This window comes from Lonchura striata, chromosome 7 (genome assembly GCF_046129695.1).
Source record: "Lonchura striata isolate bLonStr1 chromosome 7, bLonStr1.mat, whole genome shotgun sequence".
Classification (NCBI taxonomy): Eukaryota; Metazoa; Chordata; class Aves; order Passeriformes; family Estrildidae; genus Lonchura; species Lonchura striata.
The window spans coordinates 16,078,655-16,096,531 of NC_134609.1; the positions used below are offsets into that span (position 1 = coordinate 16,078,655).

General features: G+C 36.8%; 1 protein-coding gene across 1 annotated transcript in view; it reads left to right on the top strand.

Moving 5' to 3' along the window:
* The window catches only part of KIF20B (kinesin family member 20B), a 33,859-nt gene continuing 15,982 nt past the window's right edge, over positions 1-17,877 (top strand). The window contains exons 1-19 of the mRNA XM_031505256.2: positions 1-66; positions 1,564-1,720; positions 2,181-2,267; positions 2,387-2,503; positions 2,691-2,829; positions 4,887-5,071; positions 6,984-7,032; positions 7,701-7,898; positions 8,767-8,878; positions 9,318-9,389; positions 9,857-10,003; positions 10,438-10,600; positions 11,562-11,819; positions 12,569-12,708; positions 13,318-13,468; positions 14,394-14,619; positions 15,193-15,254; positions 15,435-15,554; positions 17,082-17,247. Of these exons, the coding sequence (XP_031361116.2) occupies positions 1,565-1,720; positions 2,181-2,267; positions 2,387-2,503; positions 2,691-2,829; positions 4,887-5,071; positions 6,984-7,032; positions 7,701-7,898; positions 8,767-8,878; positions 9,318-9,389; positions 9,857-10,003; positions 10,438-10,600; positions 11,562-11,819; positions 12,569-12,708; positions 13,318-13,468; positions 14,394-14,619; positions 15,193-15,254; positions 15,435-15,554; positions 17,082-17,247 (2,548 nt within the window). The 5' untranslated portion in view covers positions 1-66; position 1,564. The remainder of the gene's footprint in view (positions 67-1,563; positions 1,721-2,180; positions 2,268-2,386; positions 2,504-2,690; positions 2,830-4,886; positions 5,072-6,983; positions 7,033-7,700; positions 7,899-8,766; positions 8,879-9,317; positions 9,390-9,856; positions 10,004-10,437; positions 10,601-11,561; positions 11,820-12,568; positions 12,709-13,317; positions 13,469-14,393; positions 14,620-15,192; positions 15,255-15,434; positions 15,555-17,081; positions 17,248-17,877) is intronic.

The window sequence follows — 17,877 nt, forward strand, 5'->3', positions numbered from 1 at the left end:
ATTCGAAAAGAAGCCGCGGCCGGAGCGGAGCGCGAGCCCAGCAGCGGCTGGAGCCGGGGCCGGGGGGTGAGCGGGGCCGGGCCGGGCCGGGCGGATGAGCGAGCGGGACCGGGGACCTCCGCCGGCAGAGGGGTCGCGGTGGTTGTGACGCGGGGGTCGTGGGGCCGTGAGGCGGCGTGGGTGGTCTCTGCGGAGGCCGCTCAGCCTGCCGCCATCCCGGTTACGCGGGAGGGGCCGTGGCGTGTGGGCAGTTTTCGGTGGGGCCTGCAGGGTAACTCCCGCCCAGGGCTGTGCTGCTGCCAAGCCGCGCTGGTTGTGTCCCGTGAGAACAGGCGCAAAGCCTGGAAGTGAAAGATCGATACTTGTAGAGAAGAATATTTTATTTAATGTGGTTTTTTTAGGCGTTAGGGCTGTTGCTTTAGCTGCAAGCCTTTCTGTATGGTTTGGAGCTCTTTCTACCTTTTGTTGTGCTGCCTGGCAGCACCACGGGCTGTGTGTGAGCTGTGGCCGTGCTTTGCTGTGTGGCTTCTGGGGATCCCCTTCTTTGAGGGGGTCTGCAGCTCTAAATCCTATTGCTACGGTTAGCAGGCTTACAGTAACCCACCCCGGGACACGAGTACCTTTTAGTGCCTGCAGCTGGGCAGTGCAGTTGTTCACATGTAAATGCCTGCAGTATTTACGGGGCTGTGTGGCTCAACGTGGGGGCAGATAAATAGTCTGCACCTTGGGCTTGGCAGCCTGTAAGGGCTTGAACCTCGCTGTTCTGAGCGCTGGGCTGTGCAAACACTTATAGTTCTGGCTTTGTGTGCACAGCTTAATGTTTGTCTTGTGCTTCTTAAGGAGAAAGATACAGAATGAGGGCAAAACCTTGACAAATCACACTTTAAGCCTAGATTTAAAGCAATTCAAATGCCAATCATCTAATAAATAGGTTTCCTGTGAAGGAGTGGTAAGAGTTTTGCAGTGTGCCTTTGTGTAGCTGCTGACTAAGACTTCCAGATCGTGATAGCACAGCTATGTTTCTTTCCTACAGTAGCTTATTCACAGGTTAGTCTTTGTTCAAGCCATGATGATATTTCAGGCCAAGTTTTTCCTGGTTTTCATACAGCTGCTAGGCCAAAAATAAATTAGATTAGAAGAAACATTAGATTCGAAAGTAAACATTAGTGCTTAGTTTATGTATAGCTTTATCTTATTTGCAGCCTGGTGGTGTTTGTCTAACTGCTTAAAGTTGTGTCTGGCTTTTACAGCCTACGTAGGAAGACTGAGCCCTTAGATGTTTTGACACTGAAATGCCAACACATCTCAGGTTTTATGCTGGGGGAAATCGAAATGGGACTGCATTATAGGCAGGAAACCAACACTCTTCCTGAGCAAAAGAGTTTTGTACCAATCCTACTCTGCCCGTTCCTTTAATGAACCCTGCATGTTCTCCATTAGTATTTAGTAAGACAATTTATTTGCTTTGCTGTAGCCTAGGTATGGCAATGTATACGATATATATAAACTATATTATATGTTATATGATCAGAGAGCACAAAAGAATTTTATTTCATCTTGTAGGATGGAAGCAATTTTGGATAATGAGAAGTTCTACAGACCATCCTATATTGCCAGCATTGAGCCATCTCCAAGAGCAGGACCAGTAAGTGTGGAAGATATTAAAACAGATCTCTCCTCTGAATTTTCTTTGGTTTCTTCAGGCTCGGACACAAGCCAGGTAAGAAAACTTTACTGTTTGGACATTTATTTTTTAAAATATAAGCCTAATCCTTTCATATGTAGGAATAGCCAGGATTTTATCTAGAAGATGTAAAGATTCTTTCTTATTTTTTAGTTTGAAAGAGATGCATAGGATTGAGACTAAGTTGAGTGGCAGTGTGTTGATGCCTTATTGGGCACATCGGTTTTCTGTGAATGAGGCTGATTGCCAGTTTATAGAATGTTTTTGCTGGCCTGAATGCAGTGTTTACATAAACGTGCTGCAAGATTAATTTGCCACAGCAAGCTTCTGCGGGGGCTGAAGCACTTTTCAAAGCTGATCTAGTGAAGAAGTTTTGATTCCCATGTTATCAAATAAGTCTGTTCAAAGCAGCCTGATCCCTTAAAACTGGTATCATGTGCTAATTATCAAAAAAATAATCGAATTTCTAACTGGGTTTTATGGTGTTTTTTTTAAGAGGAGCAGTTTGGAGTCTAAGGGACACATCCAAGTTTGCCTGCGTATTAGGCCATTTACATCGTTGGAAAGAGAAAATGGATCACAGGTGTGACATTTAATTTAAAAATACTTAAAACATGTTTTGTGGGTTTTTTTGTCTGTTTTTCCTGTAAGCTGAGCTCCTTATAGTCTGTTCATACTGTATTCCTTATTTCCTTTTAATAGGACTGTGTTGCACTTGAAGACTCAACAAATATTGTACTGAAGCCCCCCCAACACTATTTGAGTCGACTAAGTGAAAAAACTTCAGGACCAATGTTACAGAAGTTCACTTTTTCACAAGTAAATGAGTTGTCTTTAAATGTTTGTAAATTATGTCTTGTGCAGGTTGTTTTAACTTACGTTATTGAATACCAAGCTGACTATTTTCTAACTTATAGTCTTTAAGATTGTAAACTAACAAAATTTAAGAGTCTTTAAAAGTCTCTAATAATTGCTCAAATTATACCTATTTCTTGGTAATGCTCAGGTGTTTGGACCTGAAACAACCCAAGAAGAATTCTTTGAGGGTACCATGAAGCAACCAGTGCAAGATTTCCTAGATGGTTATAATCGTCTGATTTTTACATATGGTGTAACAAATGCTGGGAAAACTTACACGTTCCAAGGTAAAAGTAGAAATGAGTTCTTCTTGCAAGCACTTTTTTTTTTTTGGTAAAGATTACTTCTAGCAGAAACATGGTAACTTTTTCCTTCCTTTGAAATGTAGTCTCTATCCATTTGGTTCCCTAATAATCTCGAAAATCTCCTTCCATTACAAATTTAACTGCCAACAGACAGTCACTCCCCAAGTTAAGCTAAACACATACTCATATTACTTTGTAAGGCTCTATAATTTCAACTTTGTATGTGTGATCTTTTAATTTTTCTTAATGTATCTCATACCCCAGGGAGGAGGGGAAATTGGAAAAAATGCATATTCTACATAACAGATTTTAAAAACTGTAGGTCACTCTATACCAGACTAGCATTTTCTGAGTTTTATTATTATTATAAAGGTTACATGCACAAATGAATAATATTTGAGTGTTTCAATTATTATAGGCAGAGAATAAATGTGAAACACATTTGATTATTTTCATGTATTTCTGTCTTGGCTTGAGTTCCCAAGCTTAACACTATCCTAGGGAGCCTTGTCTCCTGGTGCACTATTTCTGTTCTGTTAAAGCTCCATATCATTTCTGGTCAGAAGATGTCATTCTTCAGCTATTTTCCAAAGCATTTTAACTAATGAGGTGATTTGATTCATATTGAAACAGTTTCTCCTATAATGAAATGGTAGATCTGGATGCAATACCAGTTATTTTATACAAAGAAATAGTAGAACAACAATGAGTTTTGTGTCACTTGAAACTGATTTTCATTGAAGTGACTTTTTTTTTCTAAGCAGTCTTCTATTAACTGGATTGTAATTAAAGACTACCAGTACTTTTTAGTTATCATTTGTCTGGGGTTAGAATGGGATGTTCTTTTCTCTCCTAATAAATGAAGGTAAATTGCAAAAACCCAACAATTGCTCATGTATACAGTCCCCTATGCTCAACTAGTTTGGGGTGTATTGTATGTGGTTTCATGAATTTTTGATTGACACTTTTTAGACCAGAAGCTTTTTCATGGTACTTTGATAAAAATTGGCAGTGTGGAATGTTGCCTTCTGGGTACCAGGATTTACTCTTCTGTTTTTGCACTTTAATATTACATGAGAACCTATATTCAGTCAGTGGCAAAGGACCTAAGTGAAGGATGAAGCAGGTTTTTAGGACTTTCTTCATTCACCAGTGACTATTCCTTTGTTAGGTTGAATTACAACTGGCATTGCAATAAGCAAAAGATTACTAGAGAGAAGATGAGGAGAAACAAATGTAATGCAAAAGTACTGGTGTTTAATGTGGTATTTGGCTAATAGCTAGGGGTCTGAGTACCAACCAAATTTTATGCAAGTTCTGACTTGGGTGATGCAGCTAGTGCTATTCCATCTGACTCAAAAGCAGGAGAAATTATCAGCCTGAGACAGGACAGTAGTTCTTCCACGCTTGCCTTTTCTCTGGTTTAGAAATCAAATGTAAGTGAACCCTTTTTAAGCTTGCATTTGTATACAGAAAGATCAAGTGTGTACTGAAGCTTTTATTCAACTCCTTGTCTTTTAGGTACAAAAGTAGTATATTCAGAGAAAAGGGTTTGGGACAGGGAAAAGAGTGAGTCTTTGCAAGGCTTCTAGAAACTTTTGGAGGTTCTGTGGAGTTAATACAGGACTGCAGCTAAGAGATCATTCATGAGTTTTATTTTAAGATTACTTCCTTGAGAAAGTGAAGGCAGTTTATGAAATACAGTTGAAAAATTGCAAGTCTTTATCAAATGTCTGTTGATTATGGGTGTTTGTGTTTTTTTTTTTTCCCTTAAGACTAAGCTTATACTCCAGTAGTTTTTCTTTTATGTGATACCCATTACTGATATAGTGCATGAACTCTTCCTGAAAGCCAAATACTTTTCAAAACTCTCTAATGATATTTTTGTTACCTTGAGAATACAAAGAAAACTCCACTGCTTCATGCTGTAAGTTGTCTTCAAACACTTTGTGTATGCCTTGAGATTTATATTATCTTTCTGTCCTCATTTATCTCTATAACTTGCAATAACTGGATTGTTATTTTGTATGTTCTTTCAGGGACAGAAGATGATGTTGGTATTCTGCCAAGAACTATGGATATGTTGTTTAAAAGTATTCAAGGAAAGCTGTACACAGCAATGGATCTCAAACCCTATAGGTGTAGAGATTATATAAAGCTGACTGAAAACCAAGTGAAAGAAGAAACTGCTATTAAAAATTCATTACTTCGTCTAATAAAAGAGGTAGAGGAGCACTTTCTATATTGATGAGTACATGCATCTATATTGATGAGAACATGCTCAATGTTCTTCATTTGTAGTGGGAAGAGACTAGCTGTATTTAACCAGGGATGTGTCTATTTGCTGGCAGCCAACCATTCAGATTAGCTGTAAAGTGAGCAATAGAGCTGATGACCCTTGTTCCTGGGAATTTTTGTCTTGTGGCTCAATACTTCATTGGCATGTAAACTAAGCTTTTTTTGTTGTTGTTGTAGTTTGGACACTTGATAATTTATCCTCTATTATTACATTATAGACTACTTACATTCAATTCTTATCTGTGGGAGTGCTAGTAGCTCTGATCCTTTAAAGAACATACTGTCAGGATACTTGGAAGAAATTAAGTTTTGGGGTTGTTGCCCTTTCAGTTGGCCAAGTATCCTTAAATGAAGCAAAAATCTGTTTGAAGCAGCAGAGCTATAAAGCTAGTGGACTTAACAGTTTGAATTAAAGATGAGTTTCTGCTTTTTTCTTATAGTTCACTGTTGAGCAGTCCAGAAATACACTCCAGTTGTAGGAGCTGACTGAAATTCTAAAGCTGTTTAGTCCAATTACAGTTAGGGGAGTTTTTACTTTGTATAATCATATCTTTTTCTTGGTGTCTTCTAAGAGGACACCAAGAAAAAGGTATGATTATACAAAGTAAAAATATGAGGATTTGGAACTAGAAAGGTACTTTTTTTTTTTTTTACAAAGAGAATTAAGAACTTCCCTCGTGGTATGCCAAGTTATAGCTAGTGTTAAAAGGAAAAAAGAATGTATGTGTCTGTTGCCTTGGGTTTTTATCTATCGGTTGACTGGGCTTCAGTGTGGAAGGTAGGTGGCGGCAAAACTCTGTGACTTCACTTCAGAAGCACCAGGAGTAGGTTAAATCTAGCTCTGTCAGCCTTCAGAAGGGACTTCAGAAAAACCTTTCATGTGTGTTTGAATGCACCTTCTAGTAAGAATGACACTTAACTTTGCCAGCAAATTTGTAGGTTTTTCATCTGCTGCAACAGAGGTTTGTATGGGTTTTTATATGTGTAAAACCTAATACCTAAAATGTTTATTTGAAAAATATATTATGAAATATACCCTTGACAGAGTACTGAGGAAGCTTGAACCAAACCATACCTGTTTTTTATTTAATGTTAGCTCTCTTAAGCATACTTATTTCAGTAACTGGATTTCATTTCTTTAGGCACTTCAACTTGCAGTTCTGTGTCTGAAAAAACCTAACTAAAAAAAGCAAAACCAAGGCTGGGGAGTGTATGTATGAAACTCCAAAACTCTAGCTATAGTTATTTGTTTTACTTTTTTTATCGTAGCAAAAGAAAATTGTCTTTCTCTTAGTAAAATCTGGGCTTTATTTCAAGTCTATAATTTATTTCAAACATATATCATGGAGCAGCAAGTTGCTCATTTCAATTTTTAAGTGAATGACATTTATCTATTATTTCCAAGGGTTAGCCAAGTAAGCTGGAAAAACAGGAAATCCAATATTGGCAAAATACCATTAGTAAAATAATTCAGATTCCCCTGGATTTACAAGGTTAAGACTAATGTTTAAGCTGCAGCTGGAGTCCTGAAATCATCCTCTTAAATCACCCTGATTGTGTGAGGGGTTCCTACCCCTCTTGTTTTCTGTGGCTAGACTGTTTCCAAGTCAGCAAGCTGAAGTGCTATATCCTGATGTGAGGGAATGGGCAGGGGTGAGTGTGAGCTGAGCAGAGCCTTGTCAATAGCAGTGTATAGGTGCACTAGACCTGGTGTGCAACCAGGGTCTCTCCATTGTCATATTGCACCCATGCTGTATTCCCATCTAGTGATTCAACAGAGCTGTTAGAAATAACTTTTACTGTCAGCAGTGTATTTTAAAGTTTGTTTTCTTTTGCAGGTAGACCACCAGATTGTCAATAGGGACAAAGCACCTGTGGATTCTAAGGGTATGTTTTTTATAGAAGTTTTGCAGTTAAAGCTGGCAAATAAGCCTTCTTAAGGTCAAGAACTGACTTCTGGTATATGCTAATAAAATGAGTTCTTGTCAATTTTTTATGCCTGTGAATTGGATAGTGAGCAAATAATCTGGGCAGAAAAGGCAAGGATAAAATGGTTAAAGAATATCTGAACAGGCATTCAATGAGCTGAAGTTCTAGCAAATAAAGTAGTACCACTTATGCTGTGGGTCCTAGTGGTATCCTGACAGGTTTTTAGAGTACCTCTATGTAATTATATAAACTTCATTCTAGCATTTAAAAAACTACCTAAATATTAGGCTTACTTTAAAAAGTCAAAATGGAGTGTCTTGTCAGTTTAGCTTAGTTTAAAGATGTTGAAGGGATTTGACTAATTCTAACCAAGCTTTATGTGGTTGATAGAATTTAAAAATGGAGAAGGAAGCAGTCGAGTAGGTGTCTCTTGAAAATACGTAAGTTAAGCATATGAGTTCCAGATATTTAAGAAATATCTGGGGTGGGAACTCAAATGATTTTTTAAATGGATTTTAGATTTTGAGTGTTTTTTAGAAGGCTTGTTATATCAATTTTTACTTATTAATTTTTAAATGACACTCACTTTACTAGGTTTATATTGGTTTGTAATATTTTGTACTTAGCAGATTTGGAAGATATCTCAAAAGACTTGGAACAATCTATCACAACTGCAAGAAATTACATCAAGTTTTCTGTCTGGGTTTCATTTTTTGAGATTTACAATGAATGTTTTTATGATCTACTGATTCCTATATCAAATGACAAGAAAAGAAAAACACTGCGCCTTGCTCAAGACATCAAGGGATGTTCTTTTGTAAAAGGTGAATAGAATACCTTGCCAATTGCCAAATATAATTTGAAAAGTTGGCCTACATGTAATGATGTTTAGATTAGAAAACTCCATAACAATTATTACACTCTACATACATAGAAGTATCCCTGCTTTTATTACTGCTTTATCTTTTCTCTAGACTGGAACTGTTAAAAGCCTCTGCACTCCACTGCCTTGATATTTCTTTGAAATGGGAGAAATATTGGAAACAAATGACAAATTTTTTAGGGGTTTGCTTTTTTCCATTTTCTTAAAAAAGAGGTCAGCAGTTCTGTATTTATAATTGTCTCAACAGTTTTCTAGGTTTTTTGTTTCTGAGATTTTTTTTCAGTATTCTCTGTAGAGAAGCAGACTTTAGAAATATTGTCATCATATTGCAGGCAAAATTCTTGTGATATTTTTCAATTAAGTTGATGGTCCTGAAAGTTATCCATATGACTTCCCCTTCCTAACTTGCCCTTCCTCAACTGTGGTAGAAATTGAAGAAGCTGTTATTTATTTTAGGATTTAGAAGGTAGAGTTCTGCCTTGCTGAATATGAGTATAGGGATTTCTACTCATATTAGACCTTACTTTTTTGACTTGTCTGTGCTCAGCCTAAGGTTGCTCACTTAATTTGAATGGAACATATTTAATGTGCTAATAGAATGATGAAATGATGTGATGTACTTGCCCTTCCTTTCCTATGAGAGGAGGCATTTTGAACTGATTTATCATCACAACTTCTGTCTAAAGCAGATGCAGTAAAATGTTTCTACGCCTCAAGTAAATGTAGTATCCTTGCTGTGCATACGTTATCCCCATAATACTTATTTTGGTAATGTTACCTAAAAAAAACCTTTTTTGTTCTTCCTGAAGATCTGCAGTGGATTCAGATTTCTGATTCTAAAGAAGCTTTTAGACTTCTAAAACTGGGGTTGAAACACCAGAGTATTGCAAGCACGAAATTAAATAATTGCTCCAGTAGAAGGTAAGAAACATTTTGAATAGCACTGAGCATAGGATGATGGGTGGGGGGGGGAAGGAGAAACTAAAACATAGCTTATGGTTTCTAGGAAGAGAAAAGGCTTTAGCAAGGTCTACGTTTCTAGGTTCAGGTTTGGTGTCCTTTAGCAGTGTGTGGCACAATGGCTTAAGCCAAAGGGATTCAATTCTTGAGTAGGGTGGATCTGTACTAAAGCTCACAGTATTTTTTCAAATACTATACAAAAGTATTTACCTACATATCTCAGTAAAAATCAAAATACACGCTACATAAACATCTCTTTAAAATTTTTGTCTGATTGTGTATGCTTAGATGTATTGACAGATTAAACAGCATTTTGAACAGAAGTTGTAGAGGCTAAAAATACTTTGAATGTATTGATCTACTTTATCACTTCTCTGCTGATTTCAATTTCTCCTTTTAGTCACAGCATATTCACAGTTAAACTACTAAAAATTGAAGATTCAGAAATACCAAGGGTGACCCGAGTCAATGAGTAAGTTCAGAACAGTCTGTCTCTCGTGATGCAGTTGTCAGTTAGCTTCCATGATGATGTGTTGGTTCTGCACCCAGTGATCACTGGCAGTGCCTCTTGCATGTATGGTGGCTCCCCACTTCCACCCTCATACAGTGCTTGGCCCTGTCCCTCAAGCCATCAGGTGTCAGTGCTGTTGTGTCTTGTCACCTCTACGCTGACAAGGTTCTGCCAGACTTCTTTACTCCTCTACAAGGTTCTCCTGCTTCTTTACTCCTGAACTATGCAAGTGTCCAGAAGGAAGAAGATGAAGAGGTGGTGGGTGGTGTGGAATAGGAAGCATGTTGGGCAAATATTTAGCAGAAAATGGCAGGAAATTTTATTAGGCAAGCAAACTTGAGAAGGATGAGGAAATGTGATCATTTTTAAAAGCAGATGATTAGTGCATCTTTAAAGTAAATTCACTGATTTGCCTTGTCTGCTTTCAGATTGTCATTGTGTGATCTGGCTGGTTCTGAAAGATATACCAAGACACGCAATGAGGGTGACAGATTGAAAGAGAGTGGAAATATAAATACCTCTCTCTTGACTCTAGGCAAGTGTATCAATGCGCTCAAGAACTGCCAGCAGTCAAAGTAAGTCCTATGAATTGCCAATTGGTTGTGGTTTTTTAGGTATTGCCTACAATGTTTAAAAGCTATTGTTTAAAATATACAATAGTAACACTTAAATTTTTGGTAGAAAATGTACAGATTTCTGATGTCTATACTGGAGTCTTGTTGATAAACAAAAGTTATCTTTAAACTTCCCTTGTTTTGCTTCTTAATTAAATCACTTAAATTATAACACCCTTTAAATGTGCTATCACAGATGTTAGTGATTTTACTTCCTTGTTTTGAGCTTGTCTTATCAAGCTTTGGAATAAATATAAATTTAAAATTTATATTTAAAACACCTTTGTCACTAATGCCATAGTAAGAGTGAAACTTCCAAGTCTTCAGGCTGGATAATTCTTACACTGACTGGAATTTAGCCAATTTGTGATCATCTGTTCGTTTGCCTTTTAAAGGTTGCAGCAGCACATACCCTTTCGGGAAAGTAAGTTAACTCATTTCCTTCAAGGATTTTTCAGTGGAAAGGGGAAGGTGTACATGATAGTAAACATCAGCAAATGCGCATCAGCATATGAGGAAACACTCAATGTGCTAAAGTTCTCAGCCATTGCACAAAAAGTAAGTGTGTTTTAGTTTATTTTGTTGATCAGTAACTTTTTGATTTGCTTTAAAGAGCAGGTTCTCTCCCTTTTAGAAATATGAATTTAGTTATTAAGATTTTTTTTGTCTTGTACCGCAGTTATATTTTTAATTACTCTGGATTGAGCTTTATCTCCTACAGCTTTTAAAGAGACTTTATTGGGACTTTTTTCCTTTGGAATATGGGGGTGGAAGCATCTACTGAAAATCTGTAACTCCTATGAAACATCCAGCCTAATAAGAAACTTACTATATTTGGAAGAATTTTCCTGAGATCTGGGTAAATTTCTTCTGCAGATACAACATGCTCTCACATCTAGCTGTCCCATATGCTACTGCTCTCTTAACTTGGAATGTTGCTCATCTGAAGTACTGATAAAATAGATTGAGCACCAAAGAGTGTGAAAGGTCATCTTTATGTTCACAGAGGCTTCAGTGGGAAGGTGGAAGCAGAGTCAGTAGGAGTAAGTGCAGTGATGTAACTTTGGCAAAGTTGAAAGATGTAAGTGTAGAGGATCAATCATGTAGCTTTAATGGAAGCCATGGGAAAGTTTTGTTGACAGTTAAGCCCATTCCTTTGGAATTTGGGCAAGTTAAGTACAATACCAGAAGGAGCAAGCTGTAGTGGTTATGGAGCTGTGAAAGAATTAGATTTTGTGGGATGGTGTTTGTCCATTACACAATCTGTTGCTGCCTCTTGTAGGTTATCCATTTAGTGAAACTTGGTGTTCCTGGGATCCAAAGAAGGGTTAGGCTATAATGTGACAACTTTACTCTAGCTGGAAACTGATCTAAGTAGTGACTCTGAACAGAGAATAGGTAAGCAGGGAGAGTACTCTGCTCAGAAGACCTATAGGAGAATGCAACAGGTCTTTAAAGTGCCAATGGAGCTTTAAAAAATACCAATAACTTTTTGTCCTTGATTTTTTTTTTTTGGTAGGTTTTAGTTATGGACACATCTATTCTTCCCCAAGATCAGTCATTTGGCCAGAAATTGGAAGGAGAATCATCTTTGCTTAATGTCACTAGAATGCCAATCCCAAGGAAAAGAGCTACTATCCTATGGGACAGAACTTTGGAAGATGTGCTTGAAGATCATAATGGTGAGGAGATGGAGGAACAGCCCAGTATGTCAGGAGAAGAAGCAGTGGAGGAAAATGAAGGAAATGAGGTTGTTATTGCAAAAGAAAAATACATGGTATGTGCCAGGGCTACTTTAAGTACAATTATAGCATGGAGCCTTGAAGCAATCTATTCTTCTGACTTTTCCATCTCACCTTTTTTTCATTCCCCCCTCATTGCCTTATTCTCCCTAAATCCAGTGTTTGGAACTACAAGTGGGATTACTTATGCCTTGGTGCTTATTGTAGGGAAACTATGAAATGTGTCAAAGTGCAAACTGAGCAGTAAGAATTGCAGATTTGGTTTTCTCTTTTGGTATCCTGTGGTCAATACACAGAAGATATTACCGATTTTTTGAGCAACACAAAATTGTTCCTTTGTTACTTTATACACAAGAAAACTCGGGACACTGTTCTTTAGAAAACAGCAATTTTAGTCACTTCTGGGGAAGACAATGAGCAGGGGAACAGAGGGCTAGAGACCATTTTGTGGAGATTTCATTAATACCCAAAAAGGGACATCTGGGAAAAAAAGGCCAAACGCTGTGGGTCTTAAGTCCCTCTTTAAAGATAACTTTAAGAATTTTTGTTATAACCTTAGTGTTATTTGGAAATCCCCATTCTGTGCTAACCTAAATTGCTGTGTTAAAAACAGGTAGTGCAATCTACTCACAAATCCTTCTGTTTATGAATAAGCTAATAAAAGAACCAGAAAAAAATTTTTCCAGCTGCAGAGTAAAGTGTTGTAGGGTTTGAGAAATGGGAAAAATCTCATTTGTGGTAAAGTATTTCTTTATGAAAAGCATAATGCTACTTGTAATTCTAGATGCTGGTGAACTTGGTAGAAGAGCTGAGGAACAGACTTATTACTGAAAAGAAAAATAAGTTATTGCTGGAAATAAAAATTCGTGAAGAAGTGGTACAAGAATTTACGGATTATTTTGCTCAACGGGAAATAAATTTCAAGTAAGTAGCTTTAAGTGGTTTTGAAGTTACTTGTTAAAATTCAAGTGAAAGTAAATTTACTTATTTCTTAAATCTCTCCTTACAAAGAGACCTCAGTCTCCTGCTAGATCTGATCTTCTACTGCATCAGTTAATGTGTTGGTTTCTGTTTGGATTACGAGCTGAGGAAAAATGCTTTTTAGGAAAGGCTTTGATTTCTCTGGGATGGGTAGGAATGTGTGTGTATAATTTTTAAGTAGGTTTTTTTCCTGTAGAACCCTTCTAAGGGAAGATCTGCTTTGGTAAGTTGTAGAGAGTGACATTTGCAAATTCTTTGGTTCCTTTTTGCTTTAGTGATACTCCAAACATACTATCTCAAGCAGCTTAGAAAAAATGCTTTTTGTTTAGTGCTATCCATAATCTGTGTATTTGTATCTCTCTTATTCTTATGTGTGTGAAAAATACTTCTGGTTTAGGGTAGCAGCATTATTTTGTGTATTGTTTTGTTGTGCCAAAATAAAGATGAAAGATAACAAAGATGAAAGCATCTTTGTTAATAGGTGACTGTACTAATAATGTTTTGGCCTCTCATGGCTAGCTTTTAGCTGACTTGGATTTTTTTCTACTCTAGGGAGCGCCTTTCTAATGAACGAGAACAGCTTGAAGAAAATAATGAAAAACGCCTGGAAATCTTCAAGGAACTTGTAAAGAGTTGTTCAAAAAATACTGATGAGAAAAGTAAATTACAAGATCAGCCTTACAGTGAGCAAGCTGGACCTCTGGTATTTTTATCTGTTTGCTGCAAATGTCCCTTTTACTAACTACCTGTTATGGTCATTGTATTTCTCAAGAAATACCAGGGATGGTTTCAAGGAATTGCACACAATGTGACTGTGTCCTTAGCAAGATATGTTTATCTTATTTAATAGGTGAAGTTGCTGAGCCTTGGGATTCAGGAATTTTTGGGGTTTTCTGCATTTCTCCAGCACAAAAATGACAATTATTCTGTACAAAGAAATTGGGGGGAAATCTGCAAATTTTTAATGCTATAAAATACATTGCATTTAGTGCCTTATTTAAAATCTTTGAGGCTGACTTCAGGCCCCGCATATGGACTGTGCTGGCATAGTCACAGAGACTTGTCTTGTAAAGCAATAGTAGCAACAACTCAAGCAATGAGAATATTTCATCCACTTAAACCATATCTAGACTCAAGAGTCTAGGCTCTTAAAAGTTTTAAACTTTTTTTAAGAAAAGAGGCAATATGTAAAGCAAGTCTTTTGGGTATAACTTACTGTAAGCTACCACAGACTAATCTGACCTTACAAACTTTTCCTGTCATGAAAATCTTAGATGCATTCCTTCTAAAACAGTTTGCTTGCTCTGTTCATTCAATATTTTCAATGGTTTAAAATATGCTAACTTTTATAGTAAGCTTGGAGGGGATGTTTTAGTGGAGATACAAGGGGAAATGTAATAGTGGGTAATTAACTGTTATAAAAATAAAGTAGCTCTAGCTTGATACTGGAAACTGCTGTGTGAAGGTAGACTCTGGCAATGAGTGCATATAAGCCTACAAGATGGTTTTGCAGTCAGAATTATAACTACTTATATATTAGAATTCCTAACAATCTTCCATATTTTCTGTATAAATAATGGCTTTTGTGTAATTATTTGCCATTTCTAAATGAATCTAAATTCTTCCAGAATGAAGAAAACAGCACAGACACAGATGCCTACATGGATTTTGGGGGTGTTATTGATTCTCTGCAAAATGATATCACTGTTATCAAAAATCAAGCAGAAGCAGCACACCAGTACATTGTGTCCTTAGAGGACCCACAGGAAACAATAGGTTGCCTGGAAAAACAGCTGGCAAAAATAACTGCTGAACTACTTGAGACCAAGGAAGAGCTGGAAAAGAAAGCCAAAGGTAAGCTGGTTCTAAGTGTAATGTGAAAGACACAAATTAAGAAAAGGAAATTAAGTACTGTAAAATAGGAATATTAAGCTCATTGAATGAGACTGTGTAACCAAATCATATGTATAATGGTGGTAATCCATTGTTTTGTGCATGTTCAGGTTAAACAATTCTATAGGCCTTGCTTACTTCATTTTTAAGAAGAAACTTAAAATTATCAATTGCAGACGTAAGAATTGTGCGGTTAAACATTAAAGTTATGGATTTCCTTGTATTGTAATCTCTGTGCTTCTTTGTTTTGCTGATGCAGTGTATTCAGGCATCATGTGGAACTTTGAAGGAAAAGCTAGCAGCACCTCATAATTATCTCAGCGGAGATCTTGTGATGTGATCTCTGTTTTGAATGGGTTGCAAGTCTCAAATGTCCAGTTCAGAAAATGTAAACAACTTTTGAAATGTCCTAGTAGAAGTCAACTTGAAAATAAATGCATTCAAAAACTACTGAAGTATCAGAAGACACAAAGACATGGATTACTGAGTAAACTGTGATGGCTGATTGTTATATAGGCTTTTTTCCTGTTACAGGTTTTGAAATACAGAGGATTAAATTGGATGAGTCTGCTGAGCAACTTAAAAAAGCAACTGAGGTAACTTTCTCAAAAAAAACTTGTGCAAAATTGTTTGCTTTAATACAAAATTCAAATAACTTGAAATGCTAATAGACTATGCTTCTAGCCTTTTCTTATATCAAGAATAATTTAACTCATATTGCTTCTAAAAAGCATGGTAGAGTTCAATTTAACACTGAACTTTTTTTCTTTTTCAAGAAAATGAATATACAAAATGAAAGGATTCAAGAACTGATTGACATTGTGAAGCAAAAAGATGAAACGATTATGAAACTACAGGGTCAGATAACCAGTTCAGAAGAAACCATAAAAGACTATGTAAGTCTTAGACATCTTAATTTTCTAATACAAAAAAATCTTAATGTGTTTATAATGGACTTTGTAAAATTGTCATTTTCTTTAAATAATTGATATTTACTTCAAATGATAGCAGGTCAGTTGGCATTGACACTAAACCCACAGCAAAATGTTAGTGGGGTGTGTGTAAATAATGAGACTTTCAGAAATACTGATCTGAATTTATTATTGGAGGACTCTAGATGAGATTCTGAAGAGGCATTAAAAAAAAGATAAAGACCTCAAACTGTGAGGACTTAATACCGTGAGAATAGAGGAAGTACATCACTGTCTGATAAAAAAATAAAAGAGGAATAAAATGAGGTTTTGGTACAACAAAAGTCAATTTCAGTTTAAGTTAGAATTTAAGAATGTGAAAAAAGATGGTAATTGTGTAAAGTAGGGAAAAACAATCTGTGTTCCACCCACCACCAACATGCTCGCACACTTTCAAGGGAAGACTGTTAATGTGGATGTATTGAGCAGAGTTTGAATTAAGAAGGTATGACACGGGTATCTCCATTTCTGATGTGATTAATGAAACTTGAAATTGTATAGTCTAATGATATCTCCTGAGTGCTGGAAGCTAGCTTCACTAAATGTATACAGGTAAAAAAATATCAAAGCGCACAGTGAGAGGTTTTTTGGGATTTTTTTTTTTTTGAACTTGATGTCCAGTAACCTGAAGTAGTTGAGAGACCATTTTAGTCAGCACTCTGATAATTTCTTAGACTGTGAACTCAAAGCTTTGGCCATACTTTATTTTGTGTTCTCTCTGCCTCACAGCTGCTTAACTTGTCAATAGTATGAATGCTATTGTGATGACTTACTGCTCCTTCCAAGAGCAAGGCTTTAACTATCCAGTGGTTCCATGAGTCTGTGTGGCATGAAATTTTAAACATGACCACAAACCTCAACTCCATAGTCTATTGTGGTTTTTTTTAATGAAGTACATGAATGATTGACAACCACATGGCTTGCCACATGTCATGCAAGTGAACAACCTTTTTCTTAGTCAAATAGGTATTTGAAGTATGTATTGCAGAACTGACATGGCTTTTAAATTGCATTAAACATGTCTGGACAAAAATTTTTGGCTTTGCTGAAGGCTATATTAAAGCTCTCAACTCTACCAAACATGATCAGCAAGTGATGAATTTGTAGAACAGACTGTGTGCCCTTTAACAAATTGGAAATTTCATTAACTCTTTTGGCACTGGAAATAGTTTTCACATGGTAAATTAAGTCCTCTTAATGAAAGGACTGCATTTTGTGATTCTCTAGTCTCTTCCTTTTATTCCTGTACAATGCAAAGTATTATGTTTCTTAGTATCTGGAAGTTGCAGGAGCTCTTGGTTTAACTAACTGATCTTTCACTGACTTTTCCTCCGACAACCCCTATGCACCTTACCCATAAAGGATTTGTAAAAATATTTGTGTAGAAGTTACTAAGCCTTTTAAGTGTTCAATTTGTACAACTTCAAAGCAATTGATCCTATTTTAACACAGGAGAACACTTTGATTACCAGTAAGAGAAAATTAGCAGAGAAGAGCTCTAACAAAGTGACTGAAAGCAGACAATTCAAGGATTGTGAGGAAACTGTGTTGGAAGTAGGAAGAAAACGTTGCTTGGAAAATAAGCCTACTGCAGAAGAAGAGCCACCTACAAAGAAAGGTACAATTTCTACCATCACTCAACAGGGGGTCTTCAAAAAAAGCTTGCTTACTATTCCAGAACAGAAGAAAAAAGCTGGGAAGCATAAACATGCTCTGAGGAGGAAATCTGCTGTGTTACACTGTAAAAGGAAGTAACTGTTCTCTAAATGTAATTACTTTTGCGGAGGGCTGGCCTATATCATTTACTCCTAAATGATTGAAATAAAATTTTAGTTTTTAGACTCTTCTGCTGCTTTCTTATCTGTGTATGTACCTGCATACCCACCTGTAGTTCTTAGGCAATATCTTAACAGTTGTACTAAATTTTCTGTTGCTGGACTTCTGAGAATGTAGTGTTTCCTGCTCAAGTGTTTGAAAACTTCCTAAGCAACCATCAAAGGTGTCAGTGACTTACTGATTGTTCAGTCATACAGTATGTGCTGTGAACCTTGACATTTTGTTCTGTGTGCATGCTGTGAAGACACCAGCTGTGGTCAAGGTGACAGTGCTGTCAAAGGAGGAAAATTAATTTTACTGCCATTCAAGTGGAAAGTTTAAGTCCACAAATGGCATATTTTGTTCAGCTGTCATGCTTGCACTTTCAGTCTTTTTGCTGTTACTGCTTTATCTGTGAGCTTATCAGGTGAAT